Here is a 21,747-nt window from a genome sequence, read left to right as displayed (position 1 = left end):
CACCAACCAGTGATCAAGGCAAGCTATTGGTCCATACTCATTAGCGATACCAACCCCAGCAACCTAAGTGAGGTAGTCCCGGTATCTATTCCTCTACACAAGTGTGACTTGTAGGAACTAAGCTTTTCCATCAGTGATGTGTTGGTGATCAATACACCAGAGTAGCTTGTTCATTGAAAAAGAGACAGTGGGCTGGTTTCCAGACTCAGTGATGAGGAGCCTGACAAAGCGCTGCAGAGTGGAACACTCAGTGTTCTTTTGGTGTATTCATAATTGAGAGGTGCCATTTTGATATTGTCACACAGTGCCTGGAGAATGTCACCATGGTGTAGATGGAAGTCTGACTGTGGGAACCTTCACTTAAGAGTAGTGGGTCCAATGTTCACCAGTCAAGCAATTAGCGCCCATAAGTAGTGCCAAGCTTTTTGAGCCCATAAGTGTGAATCCAAGCATTATACATTGTTGGCCTATCCACAGTAGGTGAACCATTAGAATAGGCAAGAGGATGTGGCAATATTGCCTGACATAGAAGTGATTGTGTAGTCAACACAGAAGCAGTCTACACACAAGTTATGCTCAACTGGTCAGTTTTGCTCTATCTCTCTGGAGGCAAAACGTTTGGTCACAATATCTACAGGTCACAGGTAGTTATCAATTCTCACTTAGAAGCACAATTCCTAAAGGGGTACTCCCGTGAGGAAAGTGCCACTGCTTCAAAAAAACTTTGAAAAGAGACATGTAAAAAGTTTCAATCGGTCCGGTCTTAGAATTCATACCCACACCAATCGTGAGAACAAGCCGTGAGAAGTCAGCGCTCAGCGTGGTCCTGTGTCACATGATGACACAGGCTCATAATATAGGTCAATGGAGCCGGAATCTTTCACTGATGCAGTGCATGTCGGGAGATGTAGTTTTACAGCAGGGTGCCATGATGTAAAACTGGCATCGTAAGTAAAAGTTTGAATCTGGGGCTAGGAGCACTGTGGACAAGTGGTAAATGTGTCAGACGATCAGTGTGGATAATTTTTTTTACTAGATAGCCGGAGGTCCCCTTTAACTACAAGTCAAGTTAACAGGGATGATATTTTAGGTTATTGTCATGATCACGCCTGAAAAGGCATCAGTGCCACACTCTGTTGCAAAGATTCGACCTGTGCACCAAAGACTGCGCTTTTGGTATAAGGTCCGTGCCTGGTTTTCTTATGTTCTTTGCTTAGGTCTTTTGTTATCCGGTCCATGTTTTCTTAGTTCTCCTCTTTTTCCTTGTTGTGGTCTGTTCTCTAATTGTGTCTGCTGTGTTGTGATTGACAGGTCTCCTCACCTCTGGCTTTCTGTGATTTCTTGTGTGTTTCTCCTACTCAGCCTATCCGCTTGGAGTCCGGGACTTCTGTTCCCTTATAAGCTTCTCCCTCCCTTCAGTCTGGGCTCTTGATAGCTTTGTTCAGCAAGTCTGTACTGCCTTTGCCATTCTGCCTGTTTTCTTGGTTCCTTATCCCCCTTGCCTGATTCTCTCCAGTGTTTGTCTTTTGGTTTTGTGTTCCTTGCGCTGTTCCCAGTTCTTCTTGTTGTATCTCTGTCTTTGGCTCCACTGTTAAACCAAAAACCAAAAAAAACCTAAAAAGTCAAAATACATAAATCACATACCAAAACTATGTTCAAAAATTTCAATCCTTTATTTATATATAAATCCCAAACCTATCCCATAAAAACTACATATACACATGAGACACTTAAAAACAGGGTGCAGGGGACCATACAAATATCCATCACATTACATTACACAACAAAAAGGGGAAAAATATATTGGATTACATAAATAATGGGATTCCAAATGGCTTAATTCCTATGCTTTAAAGTGCAATGTGCAAACCATATGAAACCTAACTGGTACTGAGTATAGAAACAGTATACATCCTATGGCTGATATTGCCACCAAAAAGTTATTTAAACCTCAGACCACTGCCAAACACATGGAATCCCATATCCCCTTATGATACGACCCCTGCACCTCACCCTCCTTTGGCTCCACTGTTACCTTGTTGTATTTCTGGCTTTTGCTCCACCGTTATCTTGTTGTATCTCTGGCTTTGGCTCCACCATTACCTTGTTGCGTCTCTGTCTTTCGTCCTCCGTTCGTTTGGTCTGCCTTATTGGTCCTGTCCTTCTGTGTGACTTTGCTTTGTCATTGTACCTTGTTCGTCTGTACTGTGTCTTTGTGTCTGTGTTTGCACTTATTTGAGCGCAGATACCGCCGCCCAGTTGCTCGCCGCCATCTTAGGGCGGATTGTGGAAAGTAGGTGGGGAAAGCGTGGGGGGTGTTAGCTATAGGGCCCACTTGTCCTGTGTGTCTTTGTTCCAAGGGGCCCTAATAGTTATGACATGTTCTAGTTGCAACCTTCTGGTCTCTGGTCACGGCTCTGCTGATGGAGGGAGACTGAACAGCAGGGAGACTAAACATGGGAGATAACTTCCACAACTTGTATCTCTACTTTTGTACCTGGTGGCTTTTTGGCCCACTAGCTTTGCTTCACCTCTGGCCCTGCTGCAGTGTCTTCCTAAAGGCCCTAAAATAGGACGGCCAGCTTGTCACATGTCAGCACCATTTCCTTTCCTTTATAAATGGCCCACCTCCAACCTGTTTAAGAAGATGTAGTAATCTGCAAAGAAGCATATGTGTATATAACCAACTAAGCCATCTATATGACTTTACATACTACAACTACATACATCAATACATGAATATACATTATGTATGTAAGTAAATTTCAGACATACATTGTCAATAGATAATTCTACTGGACTGTGGCCATTTTCAGTCATTAGATCACTAGATATCTATTAGATCACTCAGTTGCATGTCAAAGTTAGAAAGCACATGAATAAGTAGCTCTTTCTTATGTCAAGTCTTTATTGTCCATAGAAAGCTTGTGTATATCTTGTCAGGTTTTCTCCACCTGCGTAGAGTATGTAAACAAATAGCTGTGTCACCTGTGTTTGATGTCAGCTATCTTTTCATAACTACAAAGCCCAGGTGTCTCAAACCTTAGATCCTAAATTCAAAACATTAAACTTAAAAAACACAAACAAAAAATACCAAAAACATTGCATGAGACAAACATGCACAACACAGCAATCCTTTAATCTACCTACTGCAAGGCTGTTCAGTATGATTTCCAAGTTCAGTGAGGGTGACTTCGGATACCTTATAAGTAAGGGCCATATTAGGCAGTGCTGATCTACTGAAACCTATTAGATGACTCTTTGATGTACTGTACAGCAAGGGCTGCACGGACGTTTTTAGTGATGCCTGGGCAGCCCTTGCTTTAAAGGGGTATATAGAAAATAATAAAGGTTATGTCTAATTCTCCACACTTTCCTGGGGCCTCCTGCCATACCTCTGGGTCCCCTGTTGACTGCAGCTGCCATTGACAAAGTCAGCAGGGGACCCAGAAACAAGGCAGGAGGACACCACCCTTTAGTCAGTGAGCAACCACGCATCATCTGTTAGATGGAGCAATATTATATGGCTCCATATTATATGTAACAACCGTCGGGAGGTCAATGATTTGTAAACTTGTTGAAAGTCAACAAGCAGCCAAAACAGTTAAAGCTCCGTGCTACACTACTGACATGGCTGTGTCGCTAGGAATTTCCTTCTAAAGCTACTAGTCACAGCTCTCTGCCTGTCCGCACGCTCTGAGGGGAGATTGATTGTAAAAACAGCCTGTTAGAAGCCGTTTTTCCTGTCAATCACGGCCTCAGAGGGCACGAACAGGCAAAGAGCTGTGACTAGTCACAGCCCAGCTGACTAGTTCCCGACTCCCCCGCCTCAGCCCCACAAACTGCATAGAACACATGGTAAAACAGCTGTTTACCCCATCTATCGGCCACTATTAAATCCAGGTAACAAAAACAATATTCTAAAAGATTCTCCTTTCCAATACCACCCTATGTCCCTATGTCTAATATACATGTATAACCGATCTTGCACCCTTTCCCTGTTTTTTCTTATATTTACCTGCTCTGCACATCTAAATTCATCTTCTTTATGTCCACTCTGACACCACACTGGCTCCCTCGTCCCCCCTCCCTTTGTAGAAACATGACGTGATCTCTTCTCTGGTGGCTGGGTTAGCTGTCTATTGACTTTAAGACATCATCTGCTTCATCTCCAAGTACCTGTTCACCAGTGAAAGTGTTGCTTCCATTGACTTGTGTGGCCCTGAGCCTAGGCTTCTGTAATATGAAACCTTATAGTTCTCTCTCTGCTTGCTGTCAGTGAGTGCAGATATATGTACCTGTGTAACTGTATCACAGCTCTGTATACTGTAAGTGTTATGGATGTTCTTAGTGTCTGGATGGAACTAGAATGTTTTCATTCACAGTCAGCAAGCAGAGACCTAAACTTACACTACACCCCCCGGTAAACAGATGCCTGTTATGCAGCACATAGCTACACCGTGCGCATGTCAGCTCTGCTACATCATCAGCTAGTATGGAATATATATTGGGTAATGTGATGCAAAATCAGTGAAAAAACAGTTCCGTGTTTACTGTGCAATAGTAATGACAGCAGTGGGCAGGAAAGAAAGCTAAGGGGGTGAGTACACAAACTGAGCAGCACCCCTGTCTCAGGGTCAGAGGGCTGTATAGTTCTCATTCTGTACATCTGCTACTTAACCCTTTATAGGTGTCTGTTGTAACAGCTTTAGGCTTCAGACAGTTGTTGCTCAGCACTGTCCGGTTTACACAGTATAAACAGGAGAGCTTGTTTGTACAGGGTAGCAGCTCTGCTGGGAAAGAGTGCAAGCTGCTTTTGGCATTAGAGTGTGGGTGTGAAGTTTTAGCTGTAGTAAAAACCATTTCTTCTGCCAAAACCAGGCGGCTCAGGGACACAGTCAGGGCAAGCTGTTGGATAGAATGTCATGATTTAACTCTATATCCTATAGATCTTAAAGACTTTTTAGGAAGCCTTAGTATCAATAAACCTGTTACTATATGGGCATTTGTCCCGCCAGTCAAAGCTTCATTATCTCCAACAGAGACTCCATTGTTAGTACTTTTTGAGAGTCCTTTTCAGTGTGACATACATTGAAGTCAATCATTGCTAAGTGTTAACAACAGTTGTTGCATTTCAAGTGGATGGGGACTCAGTATAACAGCTAAGAAATGGACATAAACTGATATGTGCCCTCTCTGGGTCCTAAACACACGCCTGTTAAAGTTGTAGTAGTCCCTGTGTCCCAGTAGTGTGGTGGTGGTGCAATGCAGAGGAACCACACAGTCCAGGATAGACTTAAAGGGATCCTGTCCTCTCGGACAGCGGGCCAGAACCCACCCTACCCTGGGATACAGCAGCGGACACTTCTCCTGGCAGCCCCGCTCTGGAGTCTGGTCCCGCCGCATTGAAATGAGCAGAGATGAGTCCAATGTTTATAGGAAATCACTGCTGAGGTAAGATGAGACATGTACACTGATCGTGTGACCCGGAAGCCCTGCAGAGACAGGAGACTCTTCAACATATTAGAGACAGTGTGAGTAAAATATTGAAGTGACCACTTTATGGCTTTGAGGGATATAGTCTGGCCTAAGCTATTTTCCACCCCCGGTATATAGTTTAGAGAAACATACTGTACATTTCAAGTTATACATAAAATTATCTATGCACTGTCCTGTCTTTTCCAACAAGAGGTAGCAGCTGTGTGTATGATAAAAAAAAAAAGATCTTGCCACTTTTTAACAAATTAGAGAAAGTGTGAGAAAATCAGTGAAGTGATAACATAATGGCCTGGAGGAATATAGTCTGGCCTAAGCTATTTTACACTACAGGTATAGAGTTTATCCCCCGGTGTATATTCTGGCCTGGAGGGGTATAGTTTGGCCTAGGCTTTTTTACACTCCTGGGTATAGTGTGGCCTAAAGACCCTATTAAACGGAACCATTATCTAAATCAACAGTAGATGCAATATAAAGCAAGTTTGTAATTTTTATTCTTTTTTTATTTTTTTTTATTTTTTAGTTATCATGGAAAACACAGCACTTCCTGTGTTCTGACTCCCCCCCCCCCCCCAAAGAGTCAAAACATAGGAAGTTCTGTGTTTCCCAGGTCATCTGAGCATTCACAGAGTAGTTCACAGGTAGCCATGTGATTGATGGACACATTGTGGCATGACTCTCTCTGTAGTGGCAAGACTTCATGTGTTTAGTCTCTTTTTTCAACCAGCACAAGACTAAAAATCTGCTTTCAGGAGACTGGACCTGAATATCAGACAAGTATAGCTTTGTTTTACAGCATGATAACAAAATAAATAAATGTAAATTGCAAAATTGCAAGCTTCCTTTATATTTGTCTACTGTCGACTAGCTTTTAAAGTTATAACGACAGTGACACTTTAAGGCCTCAAAGGGTTTACCTCTAGATTGTGCAAGAGCCATCAAGACTGGTGAGTCTGAGAGATTATTTCAAGGTAGTCATTGTGTGTGTATTGTGTGCAGGGCCGCTTTAACCAGAGGGCACATGGTGCACGTGCATCGGGCCCACTGGTTAAAGGGGCCCACCCTGAGCAGGGCCGGCCTTTGCTCTTTGCGACCAGTGCGGTCGCACAGGGCTCTGGCCACCAGCCTGCCAGGGGGGGCGCCATCGGGATGGGTAAGTTACCCATCCATGGCGCCCCCTGCCACAGACATGCCGCGTGCAGGCACGTCTGTAGGCACCTCTGCCAGGCCCCCAGCGGTGACTTTGCTTCCCTGGCGCGCTGCTGAGGACCTGGGAGGAGAGAGAGGAGAGAGGCCGCCACCGCCGCCACACTGCAGCAGGGAGAAGAAGCTGCAGACTGAAGATCTGGCCCGAAGAAGAAGCTGCTGGGAGCTAGGTGACAGGTGAGAATGTGTGTTTTTCTTTTTAAACCCCTTCACATGTGGCCACAGAGTGGCGGGGGGGCTGTCTGGGGTTCTATATGGGGATGCACAGGGGGGACAATTCTATATGGGTGGATTGCACAGGGGGGGCTATTCTATATGGGGGGATGCATGGCGGGGGGGGGGCTATTCTGTATGGGGGGGATGCATGGGGGGGGGCTATTCTATATGGGAGGATGCACAGAGGGGCTATTCTATATGGGGGGATGCACAGGGGGGGCTATTCTATATGGGGGATGTACATGGGGGGCCTACTCTATATGGTTATATGGTGGGGATGTACAGGGGGGACTATTCTATATGGGGGATGCAGTGGGGGGACTATTCTATATGTGGGATGCATGGGGGGCTATTCTATATTGGGGGGATGCACAGGGGGGATATTCTATATTGGGGATGCACAGGGGGGCTATTCTATATGGGGGGGATGCACAAGGGGGCTATTCTATGTGGGGGATGCATGGAAGGGCTTTTCTTTATGGGGGGATGCACGGTGGGGCTATTCTATATGGGGGGATGCACAGGGGGGCTATTCTATATGGAGGGATGCACAGAGGGGCTATTCTATATAGGGGGATGCACAGGGGGTGCTATTCTATATGGGGGATGCAGGGGGGCTATTCCATATGGAAGGATGCACGGGGGGGCTATTCTATATGGGGATGCACAGGGGGGGCTATTCTATATGGGGGGATGCACAGGATGACTATTCTATATGGGGGGATGCACAGGGGGCTATTCTATATGGGGGTGCATGGGGCTATTCTATATGGGAGAAAGCACAGGGGGGCTATTCTATATGGGAGAATGTACAGGGGGGGTTATTCTATATGGAGAGGGATGTACAGGGGGGCTACTCTATATTGGCGATGCAGGGGGAGCTATTCTATATGGGGGGGGTGCAGGGGGGAGCTATTCTATATGGGGGGATGCAGGGGGAGCTATTCTATATGGAGGGGGATGTACAGGGGGGGCTATTCTATATAGAGGGGGGTGCACGGGGGTATATACAGTATAACTGGGAAAGCATACTGGGGGGCACACAGGATATTTATACTACTAGGGGGTGCACAGGGGGACTATATACTACTTGGGGGAGCACAGGGGATATATATACTACTAGGGGTTGCACAGGGGGTATATATACTACTGGGGGATGCACGTTGGGGTGTATATATAACTGGGGGAGCACAGAGGGGGTATATACTACTGGGGACAGCACCTAGTGGTCTATAGTACTGGGGGCAGCACCCAGGGGTCTGTATACTACTGGGGGCAGCACACAGCTTTCTATACTACTGGGGGCAGCACACAGCTTTCTATACTACTGGGGGCAGCACACAGGGGGTCTATACTACTGAGGGCAGCACACAGAGGGTCTATACTAACATTGGGGCTGCACAGAGGTGCCTATATTATATAGGGACCTTACTATTATATTGGGGCACAGAGCATACCTAATTATTAGGTGGGATTTAACTGACTGCAATGGCAATGCATTGAAGTCAATGGAAAGACGGATGTCCAATGCTCACAATGTATTGAATAACGGACGTTTTTACCACGGACATCAAAATAATGAACATGATCATTATTTTCAGACGTCTTTTGCAAACAGTGGACGTTTTTTATTACTTGTTTACACACAGTTTTTCTTTTGTCACCGTTCTTTCTCCGTTTTTACTATTAAATTCAATGGACTTTTCAATTAAGCCGCACCCAAAGGCCATTTAGTAAACCCAAACTAGAATAATGTATAAACACCAGTCATTGCACTAAGGGGAGGCCAGGCTGCTAAATGGCGTCCGTTATTTTAGACTCAAAATGACAGACGTCATTTTAAAACAGAGCTGAAAAAACGTTGTGTGAACATAGCCTGTATCAGCAATACATTATGCAGGGCCCCAGCTGGCAGGGTTACATTAGTTGATGATATACAGGATGGATTTTTCACCAGCTCTGCTCTTAATTATACAACTAGGGTTTAAAAGAAGTTGCAAGACCCCTGTTCTGCTCATGCCCAACACATTATATACCTCTCCTTTCATGACTTGCTCCAAATATGCGATTAATAAGGGGGTGTTACCGCCACCGCTTTATTTCCCACACTATGTCATATGTAACACTGTGCAAACAAAGGCATATTAAATGATAGTACACAGATGTTTTGTTATATTTTGCTGCTGCTGTGAACAAACTGGAAACAAATTCTGATATGTTTTTAATTTGAGTTGTTTGTAGTATAATAGCAGTGTGCAGAAAAGTGATCTATAATTTCACCCAGCGGTAAACATAATAACAGACAACACAGTCATGAAACGACTTCAGCTTCATCTGATGTAGACTTTGTACGCACAACAATTGTTTGAGATGTTGATGTATGAAGTTGATCACATTAAAGGGAAACTATCAGCAGATTAGATAAATCTAACCCGCTGATAGCCCCCTATTGTGCATGGGGCAAGGGGGAGGAAGGTCTCTTACCTTCCTCCTCCGTGCAGTTCTTTTGCTGTTAGCAATGTAATTCTTGGTCCGGAGCACAGTCAGGTGCACTGCCCTGCCCCCATCATGCAAGCCGTCCCGCTCCTTCTAATGAAAATTTATAAGGTGGGTGGGCTGGCTCACGCGATGGAGGCGGGGCAGTGCTCCTAACGGTGCTCTAGACCAAGGATTACACTGCTAACAGCATGTGAACTGAGGTAAGAGACATACCTTCCTCCTCGCCACCCCTGAGCACACAAAAGGGGGCTATCAGCAGGTTAGATTAATCTTGCACATGACAGTTTTTTAAATGTGGTCCCCACAAGACCATACCATTGTGCCACCATACGCAGTTCTGTACCACACTTTTTCTAGAAGCAATGCCTATACAGCTAATCATATGGTGCTTTATTTTTCCACCAATTGTTCCTCCAGATTAAGAGTTGCACGCCTCTAAGTGAAACTGGCCTGACCTCCTGGGCAGGTGTAGATTTCTGCAATGATTTACACCTGCGAGCAGGTGTAAATCAGGTGCAAGAGGTGGCCACACCTCCTCCCTGCTTTGCCATGCACCCATCGGGAGAGTGGGGGATACAGCTGGCGCACCCCAGAGGGTAGGGGCGAATCTGCTTCTTCTCCCTGGCGTACGCCAGTGGGAAAGTCTTCATTAATGTCACACTTAGTTTTTAGACCTTATTGCAAACAGATGGTAATATCCTCTAGGACATGATCTACTGTATATTCTTGCGGGTACCCATCATTTCATTGTAATGCTGTGTTGTTTATACTCCATCTTTCTTGCTTAGTTACAATTGCTACATACAATCATATGTAATGTCTCTTTCAACAGGTCATTTCATGCAAGAAGATGTTTCCAGTATCTCACTGCTATGGGCTCTTTGCACTAGTTTTGTACCAATGGCTTGGAAGGTCTTTGTCTCTTAATCTCGAAGATCCAAACGTGTGTAGCCACTGGGAAAGGTAAGTCTGTAACTAATGGAATAACTGATATCAGACAGAAACTAGAATGTGTGGATGTACCACCAGCATTACACTGAACCCTTTGGGGTCTGTAGTATTCAGTCTTGGTGTCTGTCATTTTGGAAGGAAAAAAAGCTCACAGTGGGGTTTTCCAGCTCAGATGTGCTCCTACACCAAATTTCCTTGGGAATAAATAACATATTTTAGGGTTCCTCCATGATAATATATTTAGCAATTACTAGTCGATCCATTATTACTTATTGTCATTATTCTTTTTTTTATACATATTTACGTTTGTAAATAGCCTGAATCATCATTCACTATAGCACAGTAATATAGTAATGATATCCTGTAAAAATATATTTTTCTCTGTATTTTATATAAATAAAGCAGGAAGATGCATTTGCAGTGCATATGAGCTACATTGCCAGTGGACAATAAGTAAATTTCACCAGTTCAAGGAAATAGGCATCTGGCTATTTCAGATGTAAATTGTAGCAACCAGCGGTCTCCACTGCAGACGTGAATTATTATATTTGATCTATCTACATTCACATTGTGTGCTGCCCTTTCCAATGATTGTTTATGTTACTCTCTTAATATATATAGACTGGGAATAACATATGATGTTTTTGCAAAGCTGATTTCATATTTACAACTAGTTCTTTGCTTTTTACTTTTTCTAACTCACAGTTTGATAAATCTGCACCCACAGTATATTGGGAGGCGGCAAAGAAAAGCAATTTACTAAGAAAATGCTACCTATATAGTCCTGAAGCTTCCTAAAAAATAGGCCTCCAGGACTAATGGCAATGACTTGTAAACTATGAAACAGTGTTCAAAGGTGAACATATGCCTTGAGTCGGAGAAGGATTTATATGGTTTCTCACTTTCCATCTGTTTCACCATTTCCCATGAACTGAGTTGTGTGAAATGCTAGTAAACAATAACATATGAGAGGGGAAGGATCACTTAGGATATTCAATTTCTCATTTTTACAGCCAACTCTGTAGTCTCATGATTCAACACATCAACTACTTTTTATACCAGCATTGGATGTAAACAGGTATAAAACATATGCATAAAGCTATCAATTTCTAAAAAAAAATTATAGAAATTGTGCAGTGGTAATACTGTATGCCCAAACTCTTCTGGTGTTGAATGGGAATTTCAAAATTTTGGAACTTTCTGACACATTTATATGCTTATATTTATATATAACTTAATTTCATTCTGATCACTTCTATACAAATTTGGTTGTTTTACAAAGTGCCATGTGATCCTGTGATTCCCATCTGAAGGCCTTCATGTTTATTATCTATGATCATAGACAGTTCTGTATGACTTTCCAATTTAGAGATAACTTTATGTAAAAATTAAATCATCTGCACAGATGAAGACTTATCATAGATCTCCCAATTTCTAGTTTTAACTAAACCAGAGTTTAGGAGATGGTTTTATAGAGACAGCCCAGCTCAATGTCATTATTTATCTGAAATTTCCATTAGCAGTATATGAGAAAGGAGTGCGGCTATGGGCATAAGAGTAATTCCAAACATTGTTTTCTTGTTGGAATTGATATGCATATAAATATAATTGTTACTATACATCTTTTTACAGCTACTCTGTAACAGTTCAGGAATCGTATGCCCATCCATTTGACCAGGTCTATTACACCAGCTGCACAGATATATTAAATTGGTTTAAATGCACAAGACACAGGTAAGCCAGTCATTTCTGAAATGTCCATTCATAAAAGAATCAGGCCTACCCAGTACAGCCTGTGTATTATCACTTTCAGTTGTTATCCATGTATTGTCCATGTAACCTTTGAATTGCGTTACTCAGTACCTTTCCTTGGCACTTGGTAATTGCTTTACCATAACATTTGTCCACTGTTGCTGTTCAAGAATCTTGCAGAAAGTGAAATGGAGGGATGTGATCGACAGTGGTTGGATTAAAGGTGGTATGGGGAGTTTGTTCTTTAATCCTATAATGATATAAAGGGGTATTCCACTGAAACATAACTTTTCATATGCTGCTGCCCATGGTGACTAACAATTAATTCCAAACTTGTTATTATCTATTCAGTCTCCTTCGCCCAGTTCTGAGCTGCTGCTTTCTGTTGACACAAAAATCTGTGTGTGAGCCTTTATCTCTGTCTCCCCCTCCTTCCCCCTCCCCTCCTAACTAGTCCTTGACTAGCTTTATATGCAACATTGTAGCTTTGTTGTAATGCTGGTAGGTTCGACTGTCTAAACTCTAAGGTGTCTAGATGAGGAGCCGTTTTAATATTTTACTTTTATGTTACCACTTCTCTATGGATATCCCTGCGTGGAACATAATTTGTTTTTGGCTAATTTATATACAGTACCTCAGGAAATATACAGACTGTAACAAGTTCACAAAAAGACTTTCTGTATAAAACAAAATCTAGAACTTCATATTGGGTATCTTTCTGCAGATTCGGGAAATGGGGTAAAATATATATTCGTATAGTGTTGACAAGGTATCTTTAATAGGGAGTCATAGACCTGTTCCAGATTAGTTATTAGTAATAAATAAATCAATAAATAAGTTGGACAAAATAATAAGGCTGAGTTCACACTGCATTTATACAGTCCATTTGATGTATACATTTTATGGGGGGAAAAACGGATGTATGAATTTTGTGTATGTTAAAAGTAACCATTTAAAAACAGATATGTTAAACGGACTGCAAAAACGCAGTGTGAACCAAGCCCAACTCAGTAACATGTCCTCTGGTGTAAATATGTTAGATGGATATAATTCAATATAGGGCGTTCCTCAGTGACTTATACTGCTACATCCAGAGAGGCACTATATCTGTCCTAGTGAGCTGAAAGTATAGTCGTCCACTAACAATCCAATATAACCTTGATGCATATGCACTTTATTAAAAATCCTGGGATACTTTTGGATTTCTAATGACTTTTCTGTTTTCTGTAGAATTAGTTACCGCACTGCATATAGACGTGGAGAAAAAACTATGTACCGGCGCAAATCTCAGTGTTGTCCTGGGTTTTATGAAAGCAAGGACATGTGTGTGCGTAAGTATTTTTCCAGAAATCTTAACAACTTTTCCTGGTTTATGTGTGGCGGTCAGTGTTAGCAGAGGTATAGTGGTGCAGCTGGTCTCACGACTGCCTTTACTAGTCTCACCATGTGGCATATAGTCTATGAGCATTTGGATAGCAGTGCCTACTATTTATGGCTCAGAAAGTTTGGTGCCATGATAAAGTGATGACATTGTGGGTTGTGAGGTTTTATCGATGGCATCTGTTGATTGAGGTGGTCATTTCTGACCATGAAGCATTTTTCAGATCACTCAGACATTAAATTCACCACTTCCCCTACTGTGGGCTCTTAACAAAAACTTTATTTATTTCTCATAAACCAATGGAAGCTTCTTCTAAGTCTAGTGGAAGATGTCCAACTATGCATAAATATTGTGTTGATAGAAGACGGCACTCTGTAGTAGCGATGGTGCACGTGGTAGGAGTTATCCCAAAAATAGGTAGAAGAGTCAATCCCGGCACACATCAGGTAGAATTCTGCTTACTTTATTGGCATAACAAGTGCAGTATGTACAGGAGTTCCTCCTGTACATACTGCACTTGTTATGCCAATAAAGTAAGCAGAATTCTACCTGATGTGTGCCGGGATTGACTCTTCCAACTATGCATAAAGGCATGGCCACATTTCTGTTCAGTGGTAATTATGAGCACTGACTACATGTATTCTATTCATAATGGGGGAAGGGTAATAAATGTTGCTAACATTAAAAATATTGAATATTTTTTGAAGATATGAGATAAATTACACTAAGATGAAACGGTTGTCTTGTCCTATATACCTTCTTCTTTATCCCAGAGATCAGCTGTTTTCACCAGAGGATGCTTAATCTAGTAATACATTTGTAATCATGTAATGCAGGTCTACAATGTTTTATATCAGTATGATCTGAAAGGGTATATGGTGGCAATCCCTTTATCAGTAAAAGGATTTTAACTTTACGCCAGTATATAATATAAACCATTCAAAAAAGGATCAGTATGTTTTTACATCCCTTGAATGATAAAAATTACATTTATCTCATCACTTTATCTAAACTTCATGTGTCATCTTTTATGGCACTGTCTTTTGAAAGTTATACACATCATTTTCTAAGGATTTACTGCAGCAGAATGCCTGGCTGACAGGAGTGATTGACATCTGTGTAGGAGAATACATCCATTATAACGTATAGTGCACAGGAATGGAGAAGTCTCTATTTGCTTTAGATTTGATGTTCATGCTCCTGTATGGTGACGCTAAGGCAGTGACTGACATGAGCAGATGATTAGAGAACACTGTCCCAAGAGTTCTTGATAGAAATCTAACTAAACTTGTCAGCATACAGTATGGGTCACAAAGTAAATAAAAATATAGTATGACTTTTAACAACTTTTAGATCATGAGTAGGGAACCTTGGCTCTCCAGCTGTTGCAAAACTACAACTCCCATCATGCCTAGGCAGCCAAAGGTTTAGCTTTGGCTGTCTAGGCATGATGGGAGTTGTAGTATTGCAAAAGCTGGAAAGCCAAGGTTCCTTATCCCTGTTTTAAAAAAACATGTAGTAATGCATTAGCCTAGCATGGTAGAACTTACAGAACTTATGTAACACTTTTTATTGCCTTACCATATGTGTACTATAGTGAAAATGTTGTGAGGAAAAGGAAAAATAAGCATAAAATAATGAAGTAGATTATAATAAGATATGTAATCACCAGGATCACCAAAATAAGTCAAAATATTTAAATGAAGATTGAAGAGTACAATAGAATGATGACCTATGGGGATATGTGCACGCACAGTACTTTTTTTCTATGAAAACAGCAGCCCTTTTTTTCAGCCCAGGCAGCATTGCATGGCCGTTGTCCACACTCTGTTCACACAATGTATGGCCATTCTGACGACTGTACATTGTATTAACCTTTATGTTTAATTGGATTTCAGGTGCACCCAAATGTGCCTGCTAACCAAATAAAATAAAATAATGTTCCTGCGGCCAATATGGAAGTATCTGAGGCAGGAACATGTCAAACAGCGGCCGTTGTTTGACACGGCAAACAACAACCATTGTTAATACATACCCTAAAGGCTATGTTAACATTATGTAAAAACAATGGCCGTATTTCATAACAACAGTCATTGTTGTGCAAACAATGGCCGTTATTTTTGAAACAACAACCATTATTTGCACAACAACGACCGTTGTTATGAAATATGCCCATTACATAGTGTAAACATAGCCGGGTAAGGGTGCATTGACACCACTTTTCTGCCGTTTCATTGGGCTCTGTGTTGGTTTCGAGTCAACAAGCTGTGAAAACGAGAAGCTAAAGCAGAAACCGGAGTCTAATTGGGATTCAGTTTGGTCCATTTTCCCAACATGCTTTCTGTGCAGGACTCGAGAATGTACAGAAAGTGTATATGTTTGGAAAATGAATCAGAGTCACAGTTAGAATCCATTTGGTCCATTAAAGTCAATAAGCATGTCAGGCTCTAGCTCAGCTTCCCTTCTAGACGGAAGGGCAGACATGGGGTGTGAATGTACTCTTAGGCACAAATGCATCCATGTAAGGGCACATAAATAAGAGCCATATGATTGCTTTTAAAATCACTGCAACGAGCACACCTGGGATCAAGGTGCATGTATAATGGAGGCTCTCGACTCCAGCCATAGCACAGTCTATTCGTATATCACCACACTCAAACACAATGTGCTTTCAAACAGACATCTTTTACTGAATGTAAGTTTTTTTTGCAGTAGATTGAATCCACAAGCTTTTCACAGAAACATAATTTACAAAAATGTATATCACCCAAAGTGCTATAGAGCCGGATTCCTTAGGATGGTGATTCAGTCCTGCTCCTTTTGGAGTCTGTGATCATCGATTAGCATGGTCGAGGATAGGCAAGGCATGCAATCACGCAGCTGAATGAACGCTTAAAGAGCGATGCTCCCTTCCTCATGCATACCGCAGTGCAAACTCCCACCACCATATATAGTATCTCAAATCTCGCGACACTTGTTTACTAAAAACAAAGCAGATAGTTACACTTCATTATATAAATAGCAATCATTGCAATTCTTAGTAACATTTACTATCTGCTTAGTGTAGTTTGTACATTATTCCTTTCATGTTAAGCAGATAGTAAATGTTACTAAAGACCCTATGACACGGAACGATTATTGGCGATGTAATAGAAGACAACGATCAGCCGACAAGAACGATTGGCTGATCGTTGCAGTCGTTTGTCTTTCAACATTGTTGAAAGACAAACGACTCATACAGCAAAGATCTGCTGCTGTTGTTCCGCGGAATAGGTGCAGTGGCAGCAGACCGCTGCTATATATTAAGCGACAAGCACTCGCTGCTGCCATGTGTAATAGTGGCAGCAGCGAGCTGGGAACAAGGAGCAAACGAGCACTGACAGCGCTTGTTTGCTCCTCATAGTCAACCCGTGTAATAGGGGCTTTAGAATTGCAATGATTGCTATTTATATAATGAAGTGTAACTATCTGCTTTGTTTTTAGTAAACAAGTGTCGCGAGATTTGAGATACTATGTATGGTGGTGGGAGTTTGCACTGCGGTATGCATGAGGAAGGGAGCATTGCTCTTGAAATGTTCATTCAGCTGCGTGTTTGCACGCCTTGCCTGTCCTCGGCCATGCTAATGGATGATCACAGACTCCGAAAGGAGCAGGACTGAATTACCATCCTAAGGAATCCGCCTCTATAGCACTTTGGGTGATATACATTTTTGTAAATTATGTTTCTGTGAAAAGCTTGTGGATTCATTCTACTGCAAAAAAAGTTACATTCAATAAAATACGTCTGTTTGGAAGCACATTATTGTGTTTGAGCGTGGTGATATACAAATAGACTGAGCCATAGCATTACATGCCGTTTTCTGACGCTTGTCCAGGACACTATATAGAGCTCCTAACTTAAATTACTACAGCAATACAGTATTATGCGTATCTTGTATGTAAGTGTGCCCAGTATAATATATATGGTCCATCATACAAGGATTATCACCCATAACCTTTTGCTCTAGTAAGTATCTGAATATGCTAGGAGGGAAGCTGGAGCTCCATGTATTTTTCTTTGCTTTCTTTGTAAGGAAATCTGGATAATGGTGTACGGAGAACTGGCAGGGAGGGTGAACTATAACCTATAACACACCCTCTACATTACAAGCCCTAGGGATTTTATTTGACTTTTAGCTTTTGGGACAATACATATTTTTGTTGAAAACAGTGGCTAGCCAGCCTCTCTGCTTTCATGGTGAAACATATTTCATACTTTGTGTCCCTTTTTAATGAACTGGATTCATCTTGGTCTGTGTAACAATAGATGCTCCTTCATTTGCTCTGCACAAATGTAATACTACATAAACACAACTATAGTGTATACTGCCAGCTGCTGTGCCCAAGCTTTCCCTTCAGTTGGTAACTCTGGGTGGCAGCAAGCCAGTTAAGTGAGCCAAACTCAAATAATAAGCTAACTCCTAGTGTGAGAGGGGACTCAGGATTAACCCTTTAGTGCTAGAGAGAGGCTACAAACGCCAACTCCATCTATTATAAGGATCAGAAATTTCAGCTCTAATTTCTGAGAGAATTCCAAGTAAATGTTTCCCCAATTTGAGTTTGGCATTGTTAGTATGATTGTATAAGCAGCTGTTCAAACATAACGCTTCATGCTGTATTAGGCCACTAATCACTTAAAGGGGTAGTGCAGCGCTCAGAAATTATTCACAGAATAACACACATTACAAAGTTATACAACTTTGTAATGTATGTTATGTCTGTGAATCGCCCCGTTCCCCGTGTCCCAACACCCCCACCCGTGTACCCGGAAGTGTGGTGCATTATACATTACCTGATCCGTGTCGAGGGCCGTCCACCATCTTGTGCCAAATGTCATCTTCGGACGGACGGCCGAGTCGCTGCCGCCCGCCTCCCCTCCGCCGCGTCACAACCGTGCTCAGCCGCGATTGGCTGAGCACAGTTATGCTCAGCCAATCGCGGCTGAGCATCGGATGACGCTGCAGAGGGCGGCCGGCATTCGGGACAGTCGGAGCTGTTCTCCGTCCACCCGAAGAAGACACTGCACTCGCTGAAGATCGGAGACGGGTGTCGGCACATGACAGGTGAGTATAGCGCACCACACTTCCGGGCACACAGGTGGGGGTGGTGGGAAGCGGGGAAGGGGGCCATTCACAGACATAACATACATTACAAAGTTGTATAACTTTGTAATGTGTGTTAGTCTGTGAATAATTTTTTACCGCCACACTACCCCTTTAACTGAAGACCAAGGAAGTCACAAAGTTTCCATGTATATTATTTGTGGAAAAGTAGAAGGAAGTATAGCATATTTATCATAATCTATACCTGCTAACTGCTGGCCATTCCTGCCATGTTGTCTTCTTCCACTTAGTAATAAGTCAGTGCTGGCAGCACTCATTGTTTGTGCCGCAGTAATAGGGCCATGCCTGTTTTTTGTGGTGTCTGGGTTGAGGTAGTGCAAAGGTTCACTAGGTTTTGGTACTGGATACATTGATGGATTGTGTTTTTCTTTGTATTTTTCAGTCAGTATTCTCATATGCAGTTATGTTTTTGGTATGACCTGCGAGTTATACTGTGTTAGTGTTCTGTGCCATGTTTGGTCTGTCGTATGTGGGTTTTAGCATCTGGTATTAGAAATTTCTTTGGTGTATTGAAGAGTTCTGCTACTTTAATTTTCAGTGGTTTCCTGTTATTTCTTGTCTTTCTGTGTTTGTTTTTTGCGCATTGTCACAGTTACTACTCCCATTGGCCACTGACAACTAATAATGAGTTGGCATTTTTGCTTCTGACATATTTTTATATTCACTTACAAAATTTCAAATGTCATAAATACCACATATATAACATATTTTAACTTACCACACAATCAATTTCAAGTGTGTGAACATAGCCTTTCTTTGCTTTCAACCAACTCTTGATTTTGGTTGCAAAATACTGTGTGTGTGAACATAGTCTTGAAGTTCCTGAGCCACAGTGCACAGTGTCTTACAGTCCTGTTATCTGCCATGTGCCATTTATTATACCCTTCTACTACTATTACTAGTCATAAGTCCTTCATTTCTCAAAAAGGACCCTGAATACATCATCCAGCTCTGTATTGCATCATTTAGTTTAGAACTAGGGATAAGCACATTTACAGTAGGAACAAAGCAAAGCGCTTCATTTCTATCTGTATTACACTCAATGGGCTGTGGGGCTTTGAAGTCTGCTCCGCTCCATGCTGCTCTTTCCCAGGTGCTGGATAAAAGATGAATCCAGTCCCGGGAAACTGGGAGACTTTCCCAGTATGGGATCCATATTTTCCCAGCACTTAAGAGGAGTAGCACGGAGCAGAGCACACTTCAAAGAACCACAGACTAATTGGCAGAATGCCGGTAGGAACGAAGCGAAGCGCTTTGTTCCTACTGTAAATTCGCTTATCCCTATTTAGAACCTACATGGTTTTTGCTCTATTTCAGATATATAACAAAGTTGTAGAGATAAAGAAATAATACCCAGTTGGTACAAAATTATAAAAAGATGATTAAATGTAATTGTCCTGATTTGATGAAAGAACATTTGGTGCTGTTTGGTTTACTCATGTCTTTCTTTTGATGTGTGACAGCTCACTGTGCAGATAAATGTGTTCACGGTCGCTGCATAGCTCCCAACACCTGTCAGTGTGAGCCGGGATGGGGAGGACCCAACTGCTCCAGTGGTGAGTACACAGCTGTTGCTGCCTGTCTTCTGCTCACTGTCTGAGAATACTGTTTACAGTAGTAATGATATACACCATATTCAGGAATGTTACATATACTAGCAATACAGCCAAGTAAAGTAGGACTTTTACTACATTTATTCCTTTTAGGCTTATAATCTGTAGACAACAGTCATGCTATAGTTCCACTTGACATGCAGTTCATGCAATTATTTGTTACTTCTTTAACTATATTCAGAGAGATTCTATAATTTAGGTCATTATGTTGTGAGTCTTTTTTTTATTGTTTATATATTTGGGTTACATTCACATGTTCTGTAAGTTTTTCTGTAGCTGCAGATTCGCAATTACGGACAAATTTAGGGCCCATTGATTTCTATTGGGCAATCAGACTATTAGTAGTCTTACAAATCTGTAATCTGTGCCGCAAAAACTGACAAGCCCTAATGTGGACCGTAATTGCGTCACAAACACAACAATAAAAGTCCATAGGACCCATTTTCCTTGCAGATGGAATTTACCTCCGTAACAGCAGCCAAAAAATACGAATCTGCAATTCTAGCTAGTGTCATCATTTTGACTATTGCTTCTCTGTTCTCGAACCGAATTGGTTCTGGAAGGCTGTTCCAGAACCGAGCAGTTAGAGAACTGAGCAGTGTGTTCCCATAGGAAACAATGTAAATGTCTTTAATTGTTTTTTACACTCCATGGGATAGCTGCAAAGCACCTGGCCCACAAAGTGTAAAGCCTAGCAGTAAGTGGCTTTTTTTCCAAACATATTTTTATTTTAGTTGTAGGCATTTGAAAAGGATTACAGTCATAAAATACAATCAATCAAGTCTTTAACATACCAACATTTTCTCCCACAATAAACAACCCAATTCCTCTCCAACTCACCCCCACCCCCTTTCCCTTCCTGTGAAGTGAGGCCACAATCCACCCCAGAGACCGATCCGAACACTAGTCCGGAAGACGGAGAGCACCAAGAGAACCTCCTATATCTGCATGGAGGTACCATGAAGTGTTACAGAATGGTTTTACCACTGATTGTACTTCCTCTAGTTCCAAAAAAGAAATAATAAATTTCCTCCACTTCTTAAAGAACGATTTGGTTGTGGCTGTGCATTTTGCACCACTAGTTACTGTAAAGGAGCAAGGATTCCCCTAATGAGGGGAATCCCCAATACTTTACAGTGTGTTCCCTGCAGCGAAGGCAGAGAGAGAGGCAGGGGCGGAGGAAGTTTAAACTTGACATGCCCCTGCCTCTCTCTTTGCCTCTGCTGCGGGAACCACCTGCTTACAGCGGGGATTCCCTGAGGGTTGAGAAGGGTTGGCAGCAGCCTGGAAAGGGTCCAGGGGCTGAAGGAGCTGTTTCCCGCAGTGTGGAGAAGCAAGGGTGGTGCAGCAAATTCAAATATTTAAATAGCCACCTGCTCCTGCCTCTGTATCCGCTTCCTCTAAGGGGAACATCAGTTTAGAGTGTGGATTCCCCTCATAGTGTAACCTTGGTGTTCCCGAACACCTCAAT

The 21,747-nt window shown here is 42.1% G+C and overlaps 1 protein-coding gene across 2 annotated transcripts in view; it reads left to right on the top strand.

The window, feature by feature from the left end:
- Positions 1–21,747, top strand: part of MEGF10 (multiple EGF like domains 10) — a 96,896-nt gene that overhangs the window by 25,240 nt on the left and 49,909 nt on the right. For both annotated transcript variants that reach the window (XM_069962623.1, XM_069962624.1), the window contains exons 2-5: positions 10,250–10,380; positions 12,001–12,102; positions 13,351–13,451; positions 20,127–20,219. In XM_069962623.1, the coding sequence (XP_069818724.1) occupies positions 10,268–10,380; positions 12,001–12,102; positions 13,351–13,451; positions 20,127–20,219 (409 nt within the window). In that variant the 5' untranslated portion in view covers positions 10,250–10,267. The remainder of the gene's footprint in view (positions 1–10,249; positions 10,381–12,000; positions 12,103–13,350; positions 13,452–20,126; positions 20,220–21,747) is intronic.

The sequence above is a fragment of the Dendropsophus ebraccatus genome, chromosome 3 (assembly GCF_027789765.1).
Source record: "Dendropsophus ebraccatus isolate aDenEbr1 chromosome 3, aDenEbr1.pat, whole genome shotgun sequence".
Classification (NCBI taxonomy): Eukaryota; Metazoa; Chordata; class Amphibia; order Anura; family Hylidae; genus Dendropsophus; species Dendropsophus ebraccatus.
This window is presented reverse-complemented; position numbering and strand designations above follow the sequence as displayed.